The following is a 14,086-nucleotide window of genomic DNA, read 5'->3' as shown; positions in this document are numbered from 1 at the left end:
GTGGGAATAATCTTTCAATAAAACACCTTATATAATACAGTATTGACAGTACAATCCTCACTAAGACTTTGCAGCAGTTTTAAAACAGTTTCACATTTCTGTTTCCCCATCAGGAGCTGGGCACCAACATGGCAACCGAAAGTCTTGCGGAGCTTCGCGATTGGCTTTTCCTGCTCCTGCTATGCCTCACTTTATTGGCTGAGGTGCTGGAACTGGCTGCAGCTGCGATTGCCTTGGAGACGGGTGAGGGAGATGAGGGAATTGTTTGTCCCTCAGTCTGCCGCTGCGATGAGGGTTTTGTCTACTGCAATGACCGCGGACTCAGTCTAATTCCTCCTCTACCGTTGACGGCCGCCATCCTCTACCTGCAAAGCAACCGGCTGAGTAACGCTGGCCTGCCTCCGTCACTGGAGCACAGCACTTCCATACGAGTTATTTACCTGTATGCCAACCAGTTGGATGAGTTCCCTATACACCTTCCGCCATCATTACGAGAGCTCCATTTGCAGGATAACAACATACGAATGTTACCACGATCATCTCTGGCCAAGTTACCACTACTGGAGCGTTTACACTTGGATGATAATTCAATATCTACAGTGAGCATACAGGAACGTGCTTTTTCTGGGACTCCACGGCTCAGACTGCTGTTTCTCTCTCGGAACCACTTGTCGAGCATTCCTGCAGGCTTGCCTGCATCCTTGGAGGAGCTGCGATTAGACGACAACAGAATCAACACCATCCCCACGCATGCCTTCCGAGGGCTCGCCTCCTTACGACGCTTGGTTCTGGACGGGAATCTGCTCGCCAACACACGCATTGCAGATGACACCTTTTCTCGCCTCTCCAATCTGACGGAGCTGTCACTAGTCAGAAATGCCTTGCAGTCCCCACCGGTCAACCTCCCATCAGCTCATCTCGTTCGGCTCCATTTACAGGACAATGGGATGACTCACATACCACGAGGGGCTCTGGATGGAATGCGACGGCTCCAGAAGCTAGACCTATCAGGAAATAATCTGACCAGTCTGCCCCGAGGGCTTCTTAAGGATGCAGATAGTCTGGAGTTGCTGCTGCTACGAGGAAACCCCTGGTACTGTAGTTGCAGTCTTCGCTGGCTCCACACATGGCTTCATAGCTGGGGGGCAGCTGTAACAGTCAGGGGTTTGACCTGTCAGGGGCCCGAGGCGGTGAAGGGCCAGTCCCTTAAAGACCTTACCTATCTAATGGAACAGTGCGAAGGACCTCCAGCTGGTCCGGCCATTGGAGTCGGGGGAAATCCATCAGAAAAGAACGAAGGAGGTGACTATAGTATTGGAGGGGGCGGGCAAGGTGTATCCCATGGCAGCACCACCACAAACTCTTTGTTGGTCCCCACGCAAGGTTCCCTTTACACACTCCGAGCTAAACGGCCAGGTATGGTTATGCCTCTTCCTGCAGGGGGAGAGGGACATGTAACCGGAGGGGCCTTAGAGCTGACTGTGAAAGCTCTCTCTTCGGACAGTGTTCTCGTTAGCTGGTTGTGCCCGCAGCCGGCACCGTCGTTCCGTCTATCATGGCTGAGGTTAGGTACCAGTGCGGCACTCGGCTCAATCACAGAGACTCTTGTTCCTGGAGAGAGGAGGCAGTACCATCTCACCCAACTCACACCACACTCGCATTACCTCATTTGCCTGCTGCCATTACGACAGGAGACCTTTCTCGGCTCCAACATGGGGACAGCTCGCGTTGGCGGCGTTGAAATGAACACTAAAGATTCGACTCCAGCCTGTGCTCAGATAGAAACTGGAGAGGCTGTAGTGAACTCCAGGGGCGAGGGGTCAAATAAGGACACACAAGACTCTGAGCTATCAGCCTTGCCCTTGGCAGGGATCATTGGGGGAGCCACAGCGTTAGTAAGCCTGCTGCTCATCTTTGGTATTTTTTGCTGGTATGGACAAAGACCAAGTTACAAGTCAGGGGACTCAAATTCCTACAACAGAGGCAGAGGAGCAAAAAATTACGACGACTATGTAGAGTCGGGCACCAAGAAAGACAATTCCATCTTAGAGATCAGAGCCCCTCCTACAGGCTTCCAGATGACGGCCATGGCTCATCAGCCCTTGCAGCCCAAACTGGAGGATGTCACCTACATCCACACCATTTTCCCCTCTTCTTCTTCTTCTTCTTCCCATGCAAATGGGACATACAGGAGTAGCCACAGAGCCGGCAGCCTCAATGGCACCATCCTTAGCCAAACCAGCCACCATCATGTCACTTATGGTACCAACCGTGGCTACAGAGAGGGCGGCATTCCCGACATAGATTATGCCTACACGTGATAACCCAGGGCCACACTCCCTGAGCCTTGAATGCCTGGCGCCATTTCTATGATGACGACCCTGTGGCCGCTGGCCATTTTGTCCTTGGTTTCCAAAGTACCCTTTGTGCCTCAGCTGGTTCACGTCTGATATGTTTGCTAAGTAGAAGAGACTGTTCTCAGCCATGTTGATCGGATATTGCTATTGCGTGACCGAAGTAATTGTCCTGCTCTACTGTACTCTACTTCTGTAACACACTTTTTACAGTGGGCCCTTCTATCAGAGCTATTTATATATGGTTACATTTTTCTCTTTTGGCTATCTCTGTGTCTTTCAAAAGTGCTGTTCTTCATACACAGTAACTTATTTGAGGTTGATATACTAGGTTAGATGATGTACAAGGAAATATATTTATAATACACAGGAAAGGCAATTAATGTGTGTATAGATAGCTCCCATATGTTCCAACCAACTGTACGCTCTTTGCTGTATCGATGACGGGATGACAGAGGGAGAAATTGACCGTTATTATAACCCACAGATGACAGTAAATCGCGGTTGACATGAAAATACGTGTTTCAAGCACCCCCCTCCCCTTCTTTTTCCCTGGATTAATTCACCCAATTTAATTGTTCCTCCTTCCTGCGTCTTTGTTTTGAGCCGAGGCGCTTTCATTTCTCTCGTCTTTTGTGGTTCCGTGAGTAGAGGACGACTTTGTTCTCGCCAAAGGAGCTGACAGCAGTGATAAGAGTTCTGACAAAGAAATGAGACACAAACCGCCACATGGGGAGACTAATGAGTGCGGGAGAGAGAGCAAGAGGAGAGAGAGTCAATGTGATGGATGGATAGATGTTTCGATAGAAAGAGCAAACACGAAGAACAAAAGAGAGTGAATCCTGCTGTTTTAGGACTGAGAAATAATTAGTTTAACGCAGAGTAGGTGCAGAGGAGGCACATAAGAGGAAGATGATAGGTTAAAAAGGCTCTGTTACAAGGTAGGTGTAAGTCAAAACATGGCTAGATATCTGAAGGAAGGTGCATCAGAACCCTGTCCCATCAATGTGATTACTGGGGACGGCATGGCGTGGTTGCCTCTCAATCCAGAGGTTGGGGGTTCAAACCCCAGCCATTGCGACCTTGCCAAAGTGTCCTAAGCACGATATTGAACCCGCAGTTACTCCTGATGCTGCGTCATCAGTAGGTAAATGAGGAAACCGTGTAAAGGGCTTTGAGTACCAAAGATAGAAAAGCGCTTTTTAAGTGACAGCCCATTTACCAATTACTACTACACAAAGTGAAGCTCCAAAAGATATGACGAGGACTATTTGCTTCAATTAACAGTGGCCCTCTTATTCCTCGTATGTGATGATGTAATAAATACAGTTATCTTGAACGATTGGACATGGAATAGATTAGTCCACATGGGGGGATATTCTGTCTCTCATTCTGAAATGAGGAAGACCCACACATTAGAAACACATCAGCTGTCGAATTACTAAGATTTCGCATTATCAAGTCAACCTCAATAATGACACAAAAGAAACCAAGTCATGCATCTTAAACTCTTAATTTAGTAACTCAAATTATACGTCCGAGACCGAGTTTAAATAACAGAAACAAACGTTTAAGAACCTCATCATTTTCTGATGGAAATTAAAAAAGCAGTGTTCTAATTACACGGAAAAATTGGATTTATTAACAATATAATGAGTGTCTTTTAAACCCATATGAGAACGTATGGTTAAAATGATTTTATTTATTGTGTCATTATACTGTAAAAGAAAAAAGTCAAATTTAGTCTTAAATATATGGATAAAATTAATAGTTTTATAGCAACAGTTGAAGTACACAGGATTCCTTTTTTTTCAGTCATTCTTATAACTGTCAAAAATAAGGCCCGATATTGATACCTGGTATTTCTGTGTGGTCCTACAACTCCTTTGTACAATAGCAAATTTGAAAAAGTTCCACAATTGAAAATCTTCTGATGCATGTGTCTATTCTCAATTTTTTTAAAAAAACTATATAACAAGATGTCATCAAATATAGCATAGACGCATAGATAAAGGCGAAATAATTTGTTTTGACTCAGCGGGGTATTTGATATCAGTTGCCACCTTGTGTGAGATGAACTAGATGGGACGACACAGTTGACTCAGGGCCTATCGTCCAGTTTCAGTAGCCTTCAAGCAGCAAAGATACAGGAGGTGATGTTTTGACAACAGGCTGACCGCCACACTGTGCACTTCAACATACACGGCAAGAGAGCAGGGAGGATGCCAGCTGCTTTCCAAATGCCCTCGCCGGTATATTCTAAGGGAGGGGGAACAGTTGTGCAGCAATGTTGGCAGAGCTACTGGGTTGTTTTAATTTGATTTTTTAATGTATGTGCTTGTTTTGCGGTTTCTATTTAATAGCACTCTGGCTACCTTCCACTCTGTACAAATCCTTATTCCTTGAAAAAAATAAATGTCACCCCCGATGTGATGATGAGAATGCTGTTATGTATAAAAATGGGTGCAAAATTCTATTCCAGTTATTTGTCTGTTGTCTTTTTTTTCTACACGAACAAATAAAGGCCGAATAAAGAGAGGGGTGATTCGACGAGCTCATTGTTGTATATGACATGCAGTGCGTGTGTGGGAGGAGGGTCATTAAAACCAAGAGATGGCCCCATATCTCACTTGGTGGGCTAAAAAAAGATATGCAAAGCCAAGATTATTTGTATGATTTGTGCTGAGACGTAAGGGACCTTGGATGAATGCATCAACGGATACATGTGGCCGTTCAGTTTCCAAGAAAAGCGCAAAACAATTAGGAGGCATATCCATCTTAATGCTGACACATTTGTGCGTCAAAGCACACCAGAAAGTGTGTGCATTTGTTCAGATGCCATTTATGGTCCTGAGTGAAGACGCCGAGTCGCACTCAAGTGAGTGCAAATTCCTGCCTGTTGAATGGATCGATGTGAGGGATGTATGACTGCATCTTGGTGTGAATGCTTGTGAACGGCGTGTCTGGATGTTGAAATGTGTGTGGTCTGATGATGGAGATGAAAAACAAGAATTGACTTTGCACAAACTGAGATTACAAGATGAAATACAGTATTTCCAAGCATATATAGAATGGCTCTAAAAAAGAAATGGGAAAGGTCTACACAACAAATACAGGTTTTGTCATACAAAAAATGATCAAGCTAAATTATTTCAAAACTTTTCCCACCGTGAATGGAACTGGGAAAAACATTCTAGAGTTGTAATGTCAGGATGTGAAAAGAGTGCACCAGTTACAATAGTTTGGGTTTGTTAACTATAGTTTCTTTTTATTTCATTTTGATTTGATGAAATGGGATTTTTTTTACTTTTAATTTAATTTATGTCATTTTGTCAGTTTTTAGGATGTACACTAGATGAACACTAAGACACATTATTTGTCATAGATAAATATAATACTCAGACCAACTAAGTGAAATTGGATACTCTTCTGTGGCACACCAGATGATCTCTCAAGGCACATTGGTTGAGAGAGGTTGAACTTAAAACGTATGGGGGGAAGGGACAAAAAAAAATTCACTTCATTCCATACCCAATATCAAAGGCAGGGAGTTAGGGCAACTAATGTTCCTCCCACCAAGTAAGCAAAAATGAAAATAAATGTTTTTCATTTCTTAAAAAAAAAGGTAACATTCCAAAGTGCTTAGTCCAAAGTGACCTGCAGCGATTGAGGGGGGGTCAGATGGTGTGTGGGAAGAACGCCGTCTGTTCACGATTCGATTCCCTTTGTGAGTCGACGGGTGTTTAGCATTCTTTCTGCATTTAGGACAGATGCTCGTGAACCGCTTCCCCAGATGGCGGAGGCGAAAACAGATTGCGAGGATGGGAGGACGGTGGCGGCGATGGCGGCCATCGTTAATGACTCTGGAGGCTCTGCAAAGACATTGGCAATAATACACGTCCAGTGTGGCGAGGTCTTGCAATGTATCGCCGCTTTGCCTTTGAGTGGATGTTGTTTGCTTGCTTTGGGGTTAATGGACTGTGAAACCGCACTTGGATTTCTATGGTGGCCGCGCAGAAGGTCAGGTGGAATAGGGGAAACGGCCTTGAAAAACTCTGGAGAGGATGAAGTCTTTTTAACAGCACGGCCAAGGGTCTTATGGTCTGTGTGGACTCAGTATGTTGATGTTTATAAACCACGGATGCGCCACTGAAGGGTAACATCGTATTAACACATCTTGCTAGCCTTTGAGCCATTCTTTCTTTGAGATTGTTTTCATTGGTGTCAGTCTTCATATTTTGTAAATCGGTCAATTTCATAAAATGTGATCACTATCAGTTAAGACATACATAACCCATTGAAGTTTCTTTTGAAAATCCATTCATTTTTCTGATATAAATATCTGAGTTATTGGCAATTCTTATCATTCAAATGGTAATAATTGTTTGGAAGAAAAAAAATCTTGTCCAAAAGAATACTTTTCACCCTTTTCAGAATTCAATTGTTGAATATAAAGGATTTTCTCTTATTAGAATGCTTGTTTCCATAAAAACTACACAAATGCATCTTGGTGTCTTAATTGTTTCCATTTCGAATAGTCACAGAAAAGTCTCAATGGACTTCACATGCCCACAGATGACAAATATGAATCACATCCCCAAAAAGTAAGCAGATTCATATTCTCGAACAGACAAAGAGATGACAGACTTCTTTTGTTTTTGTTCCTTTTTGCCTGTGCAGAGAGTCGGCGGCTCATGGCCGACCAAAAATGCAACATTTTAAGATGAAGGATCAGCATTTGACCAGTGTCGTCTTCAAATGTCAAATCAAGTTTTATGAGATTCTGATCCAAATTGACATGATGCAATTTCCTGTGCTCAGAGGCCCATATCGCATCAGATGTGGTTGTAATTGCTTGATCTTACTAAGACTTTTTGTGCTTTTGTCATTTGGCTCTCCACTTCTATTAGCAGTCAGAGATGCAGAGCAGCCTCTCCACCAAAAGGTTGAGGACCCAGGTGAGGTGTACGTATCCATGACAACCTCAGCACCTCTGATAAGACACTCTTAAATTACCGTAATCTTCCTTTCCAGAGGTGACGGCGAGGTGGAGTCCAATCAATATTGCATCTTTTGTACATTCTGCATGCAAACCTGAGGCTCAGCGGGTGGTTTTCAAAGCTAAGGCCCGGTTAGCTGCAATTCTTCCTCTGTGTTGCAGGACCAGCCTGTACTCATCAGCGCAATACCCTGAAATAATTTTGGAAATGTATCGTTGTTGCAGTCCATTATCGACTCTGAGGCCTTTCAGCTAAATTATGCTCACATTTGACACAACTAAAAGATGCAGGCGTGTAGATTCGAGCACTTATCTTTTGGGTTTTATCCTTCCACCGTTACAACTGAGATCCAGGTGGGGGTTTTAGAGTTACATTGAGTTACATCACTTTTTGTCACGGTTCGGACGAACACTTAGTAGGTCATTCATTCAAATTTAAACACACTGGAAGAGAGAAATGGCGCTGAATCATTGACATATGGATGTACAGAGTGGGATCTCTGTGGTACTTGAATGCATTCAAATGTTGTGTTATTTTCATTCTTTGTTTTCTTAATTGTCACTCAAGTGTATCATCAACAATAAATCAAGCACAGCATATGTGGATAGGGAAAGAGGACATTGTGCAGCTCACTGACAGTAACGGTGTTTATTGTGCTCTTATTCCTTTCAGGGCATATTATTAAGTATACAGTATTTATGGGGACATGCCGCAGTGAGGCATTTTGTTATGCAGCAATACATCAGTGTTGGCAGCACACTGACCTGTACAGCTTTTGTCTTTACCGCTAGGTTTTATTCCAGTTCTACGGTCATTGTCATATTTCTTCTTGCTGGCATTGCGAGTACCCCTCGGTGGCGGCATCACAAAAAAAAAAAAAAAGGATGAATAAAACGAATCTCATGGAGTACAGTTGTCTCGCGAGCATATACATGTGAGGAAAATAAAGTTTCAAGCTCAAAAGTGATCTACAGCCTGTAGGGCACATTTTTAAAGTGTCCCAAAATAGACAATGCTTTAAAGGAGTCATCTTATGAAAAAAAGGACTTGTTTAAATGTTTGTTTACTCATAGCTGTATCTTCGTAGGGCCTGCAACACTAATACCCACTGAAATTAGCGGATAGTAGTGATCCGTGGCGCCACGCAACCAATTGGCAATATGCCCCTTTCCCATTGACCAACAGAAGGCAATTCTGCACCCCCCCCCACCTCCCACCACCACCACCACCACCACTTTGCATCTGGTTTCGTCACCACACTGTGATTGCAAAGATGATAGTGCGACAGACTCCTTGGTGGTAAACAAAGCAACATGGAAGCGAGTGTTCTTTCTTTTATCATGCTATTTACCGTCCTCAAAATGGTCGAAAAGTAGCGGAGGATCAACTTTTTGCTACTACTGAGACAACAGCTTAAGGGGCGATCTCCTAGCTTTGTTGTGGGGGCGTGCTATATACAAGGCGGATGGCGCGCAATGTTATGACTCATCACGTACCGCCCTATGTCATCACGTAATTAACGGGAAGTCCCGTGTCAGGCTTTCAAACTGCAAGTGGAGGCGATCACAACCCGACTGCAATGGCGTGCTGGTGGACACGGATCGACACGGTTCGACACTGGCCAGTGAGCCTTTCCCAGTGCCCAAAAAAGTGTGTTTACCCGTGATTTTGCGGCAGTGGGAAAGGGGTATAAGTGTGAAATTAAACAACCGAGTAAATCTTGAGTGACCGACCCCTTTAACATAATGTTGGCATTCTACCCCACTGTGACAAAACAGTTGGGCTAATTAACATCGCCCCCACCCCCTAACACACACCGAGTTTTGCCACCAATGAGGTGACAGCCAAGCTAACATAACCATTCAGAGCAAAAGAACCACTTTGACACACCACACCAGGATAGGATCTCTGTAGGTGCTTGTTTAAAGTAGGGATGTGAATCTCAGCACTGAGGACGATTCGATACACATCGCGATGCACTGCCAGCAATGCGATACTTAAACGATACATGGAATTTTCTGGCGATACGATGCGATACGTTTCACCGTCGTCACGATGCGATACGATGCGATACACATTAAGTTCAAATCAATGCGATCCGATACGATACAATGCAATTTGTTGCGATATTGTGCAATTAAACATGATGCAAATAAGCAAAGAAAAAAAAGCTTTTAAAAAGATGGAATTCAGTATGGTATTACAAAAAGGATACCACTTTATTCCTTATAAACAGTAGAACTTGTAAAACAACTTATTTAAGCCCTTTCACAATTGGGTTTTGTGCAAAGAAAATGTAAACAATTTGGCACCTGAGACTCACAGCTGTTGCTATAGTGTAAACACAAACAGACTATTCTCACTGAGTGTCTTATATGAAATATAATTATATATGAATCTATAGCGCAAGATGTCCACCCATCCACTGTAAGTGCAACTCTTTGCGCACTGTTCAGCGACACAGTAATCTCACTTCTCACTTTGTTGTACACATCGGGAATATGTTTGTAAGTGAACACAGACCTGTCTGGTATTTTATACCTGGGTTCCAAAACGTGCACGAGCTGTCTGAAACCCTCGTTGTCCACCACGCTAAGGCTGGAGGTCTTTGCATATGAAATAAGCAGTGGCCTTAGTTATAGCCATTGCGCGGTCACAGTGAGTTGCAAGGGGACTCCCAAAATAAGAGGCAATTTTTTTCTGATCCTGACCTGGTTTACCAAGAGTTTCTCCGGTGTCCGACGAGGAACTGGGCGGGGAAGCGGGAGGGAAACTTGTCGGTGATCTGGTGCCATCGGTTTAAGTGGGTCTGCATATTTGTGGGGCTGCCGTTGTATGGCTTCTTAGTGCGACATTCCTTGCAAATTACGGAGGTTTTATCAAGCTTTCCGTCTTTCTTTTCGAAGCCGTAGTATTTCCAAACATAAGATTTGAATGTTGCGGCTGCATTAAATATAGTAGTTTCCTCGCCTCCCCTTGAGCTAACTTCCATAATGTTTCGCTAGTTGTGTACTGGACTGTATGTGACGCACGGCTACCGTCCGTATTCAACACAAAACGCAAAGCAATGATGGTGCATTCATTGCGCCTAGGAAAGGGCATATAGGTGACGTTTAACATGAATAAAACGGCGCTTGAATCGGATTTTACCGATACCCATCAATGCATCGTGATGAATCGCGATTTCACCCGTCAATCGCGTCGTACCTAGTGAATGAGCCGATGCACTCGGATCGCGCACGTGCGCATCGATGTATCGATTAATATCGATTATTTTCCACACCCTTAGTTTAAAGTGAGATGACCGTGTTTATTTCTTAGAAACGACCAAGCTAATGGCGGTGCTCTTTGTGTTCTGACAAATAAAGTATTGTCATTTTCTGTCAGCAAAGAGCGCTTGCTTATTTACAACATTCTAGAATCTGCCGCCTGTGTTTTTCAACACTCAAAATAAAGTCACACAGAAACACCGGCACAAATCTCCGTCAGTTTGTTTATCTCTGCAGTATATGTGCAATGTTGGAGATCTGGTGATTGATTATGAAGGGAAAAAAATATCCATCCATCCATCCATTTCCCGAACCGCTCAATCCTCACTAGGGTTGCGGGGGGGTGCTGGAGCCAATCCCAGCTGTTTTCGGGCAGTAGTCAGGGGACACTCTGAATCGGTTGCCAGCCAATCGCAGGGCACACAGAGACGAACAACCATCCACGCCCACATTCACACCTAGTGACAATTTCTGGTGTTTAATCAGCCTGCCATGCATGTTTTTGGAACGTGGGAGGAAAACGGAGTACCCTGGAGAAAACCCACGCTGGCCCAGGGAGAACATGCAAACCCCACACAGGGAGGCCGCAGCTGGAATTGAACCCGGTACCTCTGCACTGTGAAGTCGACGTGCTAACCACTGGACTACTGGGCCGCCGGGGGAAAAAATATTGACTCTGAAAAGTTGTCAGTGTTTGAGCATCTGGTTGGAGAATACTTTCTGAGAGCCACCCAGCTGGGACCTGGGGAAAAAAATGCTTAACGTTTCTCCTTAAGACCCTTAAGTTGAGGTGTTATAACAGTATAATAGGAACATTCTTCTCATTTATTATATTTTAGCAGGTAAGATATTGCACTTCTTTGGCTGTTTTCCACATGCTGTTGAAAGAAACAGCTGTGTGTTCAACGGTGACTGTACCCTGAACGTGAGGTTGAAAAGTGGATTCCCCGCAAACCACCCACACCCCCCTTTTTCTTTTACGATGAACATCTTCCTGCTGAGGCCCAAAATGACACCCAGAGTTCAACTGGCAGAAAATACTTCAGCTGCAGCAGTGCAGCTTAAACAATGACATGAAGCACACTGTGAAGCTCCATAAAGCCGAGAGCAGCTGCAGCCGGGCGATAATTCTCCCTGGGTGGGATTTTATATACTGTCATTTAAGGGATTATTATACAATTATTGATTACAGCCATTTTCAATACAAGAGCTCATCTTAGCTCAGTGCATTGAAATGCATTTTAATAAATTCCAGTCTTGTTTTGTTTTGGGGTTTTCTTCCATCCACTTCACTTTCTCTACGCTTAAACATTTTGCAGGATAGCAGCGAAGCATCTTCGGGTGTTTGCAAACATTATGCTCCTTGAGCTAAAGGTCAATATCGTCCTGTTAATATATGCATTCCACTAAATGTGCGTTGGCTTGAATGCATGTATTTCACACATAACTGGTGTTGTACAGCCCGACTGTAACATGTCAGTTTAGAGTCCAAATCGACTGTGATTAAGGAATCTAATTCACAGAGTTAAAGGCACGGTGACGTATGTGTGACTGAGCCCATTTTTTTTCAGTGTGACTAAATTCTAAATAGACGGGGGTGGAAAGAGAGAACTGTGACTTGATGCAATGTAAGAAAAACACGCAAGGACATTATAGCCTAATGATACTATATCATACAGCACAGTGATTTAAAACAGGACACATTACGCAAAAAGGCACACACCCTAAGGAAAAGGAAAATCAATATTCATCACACATGCTCAGATTTGCAAACATCGCAGTCCAATCTGTCTTGGAGCCCCAGTCTGCATTTGCAATCCTTTGATGAAGTAATCGACAGAAAGTGGACAGAAGCATCGCAAACAAATGAGAGACGGGTAAACAAGTGCACCTGTTCACCCCTGAGTGACAGGGGACTGATGGTCCCCAAGGATCTAGAGAGCTGCAAAACAAACAACTGATTCATTCTCGCCGCAAAGACGGAATCGGCAAACTACCTCCCAGCTATAAAGTGATCCAGCAACAACAAAACATGAAGCCGTGGCCTGAAATCCTCTGAAGCAATAGCTGGAGAGGACATCACAAGAATCAACAAGGTGGAGAGAGAATAAAAAAGAAAAAAATGAGAGGGCCTCCAGTGATTCGACGGATACCAACTGCATGAACAAAAACATCCAACAGACACTTTGGTGTCACTGCTTGATGCCTCAGCAGGAAATTAGCCTCACATTCCCGCTCTAATCATGTCACTAAGATATATTTAACTGTATGATTCCCTGAGGAATAAAAGAAGATGTTGACTACTATGAGGACTATAATGCATCCTCTTCGATCACATTGTGTTCCTCCCAATGTTTATTTTCTGCTCTTTTTTTCATTTTGCACCGCTGCAGAAACTGCCCTGTGAATGCAAGTGGGGCTGCATCGGGGCTGCACTAGGGTTAACACGCTCAGCGGCTTTGTACGTGTGAACGCTCCACAAAATTTGCTCCAGTGTAAGATATATCGCTACAAAATACAACTGGTGTGTTTTGGCTGCCGCTGCTCAACCCGTATTGTTTTTGTTTTGTTGTTGTTTTGTTTTTTTGTGACTGTAAAGTGTCCTTGGGTGTCTTGAAAGGCACATATAAATAAAATATATTATTATTATTATTATTATTATTATTATTACATCGGTGCAGCATCGGAGCAAATGTGTTCCGTGTGAAACAACATTGATGGAATAAGTGCCAAGAGAAGCGAATTTCGGTCGTCACCTGAACTGTTATTAACCCGACATCATGTTTTGCGGAACACGTTGGCGTGTTGGTATGTGAGTAAAGATTCTTGTTTGGCAAATTCGTTCAAGCGTATTGGCAAACATGTCCGAACGGACTTGGAGGATAAATGCTAAAAAATATAGCATAAATTATCAAATTTAGCCTACATTATCCCAATACCTTTTGAAAATTAAGTATTTTTTAATGTTTAATTCCGTATTTTCCCACACCATTGGGTGCACTAAAAAGTCTTTCATTTTCTTAAAAGCTCACCGAGCGCCTTAAAATCCGGTGCGTCTTGTGTATGGTCATTATGGTAATACATCGACTCCTAAATGGCTCCTTCCTGGAGAAATGCTTCCAATGTTATAACTTGCAGTAGGTTCAGTGAACTGTGCCACTGCTTTATTAAATACATTTTTGTTGCAGCTCCGAAAAAATGAAGTAAGTTAATTTTTTTAAAACAGTCTCAACAAATACAGGTACGTCTTTGTCTCCGTGCCTTCTTTCGTTCGACTCGAGAGGCATTCAAGACTGCCCCCGAAAAACGTAAACTAACAATTACTTCAATGAAACTACAAAAAAAGAAAATAATACATCAAAACTGAAAAGCAAGCAAGGATATCACAAAATCAATTCTATACCCCCCCCCCTTCAGAATTTATATTGTGATTTCATACATGGATTTCACAACAAAGGAATAA

The 14,086-nt window shown here is 43.4% G+C and overlaps 3 protein-coding genes across 4 annotated transcripts in view; 1 reads left to right on the top strand and 2 right to left on the bottom strand.

The window, feature by feature from the left end:
* The window catches only part of flrt1b (fibronectin leucine rich transmembrane protein 1b), a 57,893-nt gene extending 53,058 nt beyond the window's left edge, over nucleotides 1-4,835 (top strand). For both annotated transcript variants that reach the window (XM_052074240.1, XM_052074231.1), the window contains exon 3: nucleotides 114-4,835. In XM_052074240.1, coding sequence (XP_051930200.1) covers nucleotides 129-2,321 — 2,193 coding nt within the window. In that variant the 5' untranslated portion in view covers nucleotides 114-128 and the 3' untranslated portion in view covers nucleotides 2,322-4,835. The remainder of the gene's footprint in view (nucleotides 1-113) is intronic.
* The window catches only part of LOC127607550 (uncharacterized), a 229,996-nt gene that overhangs the window by 31,193 nt on the left and 184,717 nt on the right, over nucleotides 1-14,086 (bottom strand). The window lies entirely within an intron of this gene.
* Nucleotides 1-14,086, bottom strand: part of macrod1 (mono-ADP ribosylhydrolase 1) — a 177,281-nt gene that overhangs the window by 127,795 nt on the left and 35,400 nt on the right. The gene's annotated exons all lie outside the window — the stretch shown is intronic.

Source organism: Hippocampus zosterae, chromosome 1, assembly GCF_025434085.1.
Source record: "Hippocampus zosterae strain Florida chromosome 1, ASM2543408v3, whole genome shotgun sequence".
Lineage (NCBI taxonomy): Eukaryota > Metazoa > Chordata > Actinopteri > Syngnathiformes > Syngnathidae > Hippocampus > Hippocampus zosterae.
Note: the sequence above shows the minus strand (reverse complement) of the source record. Positions and strands in the feature narration are given on the sequence as shown.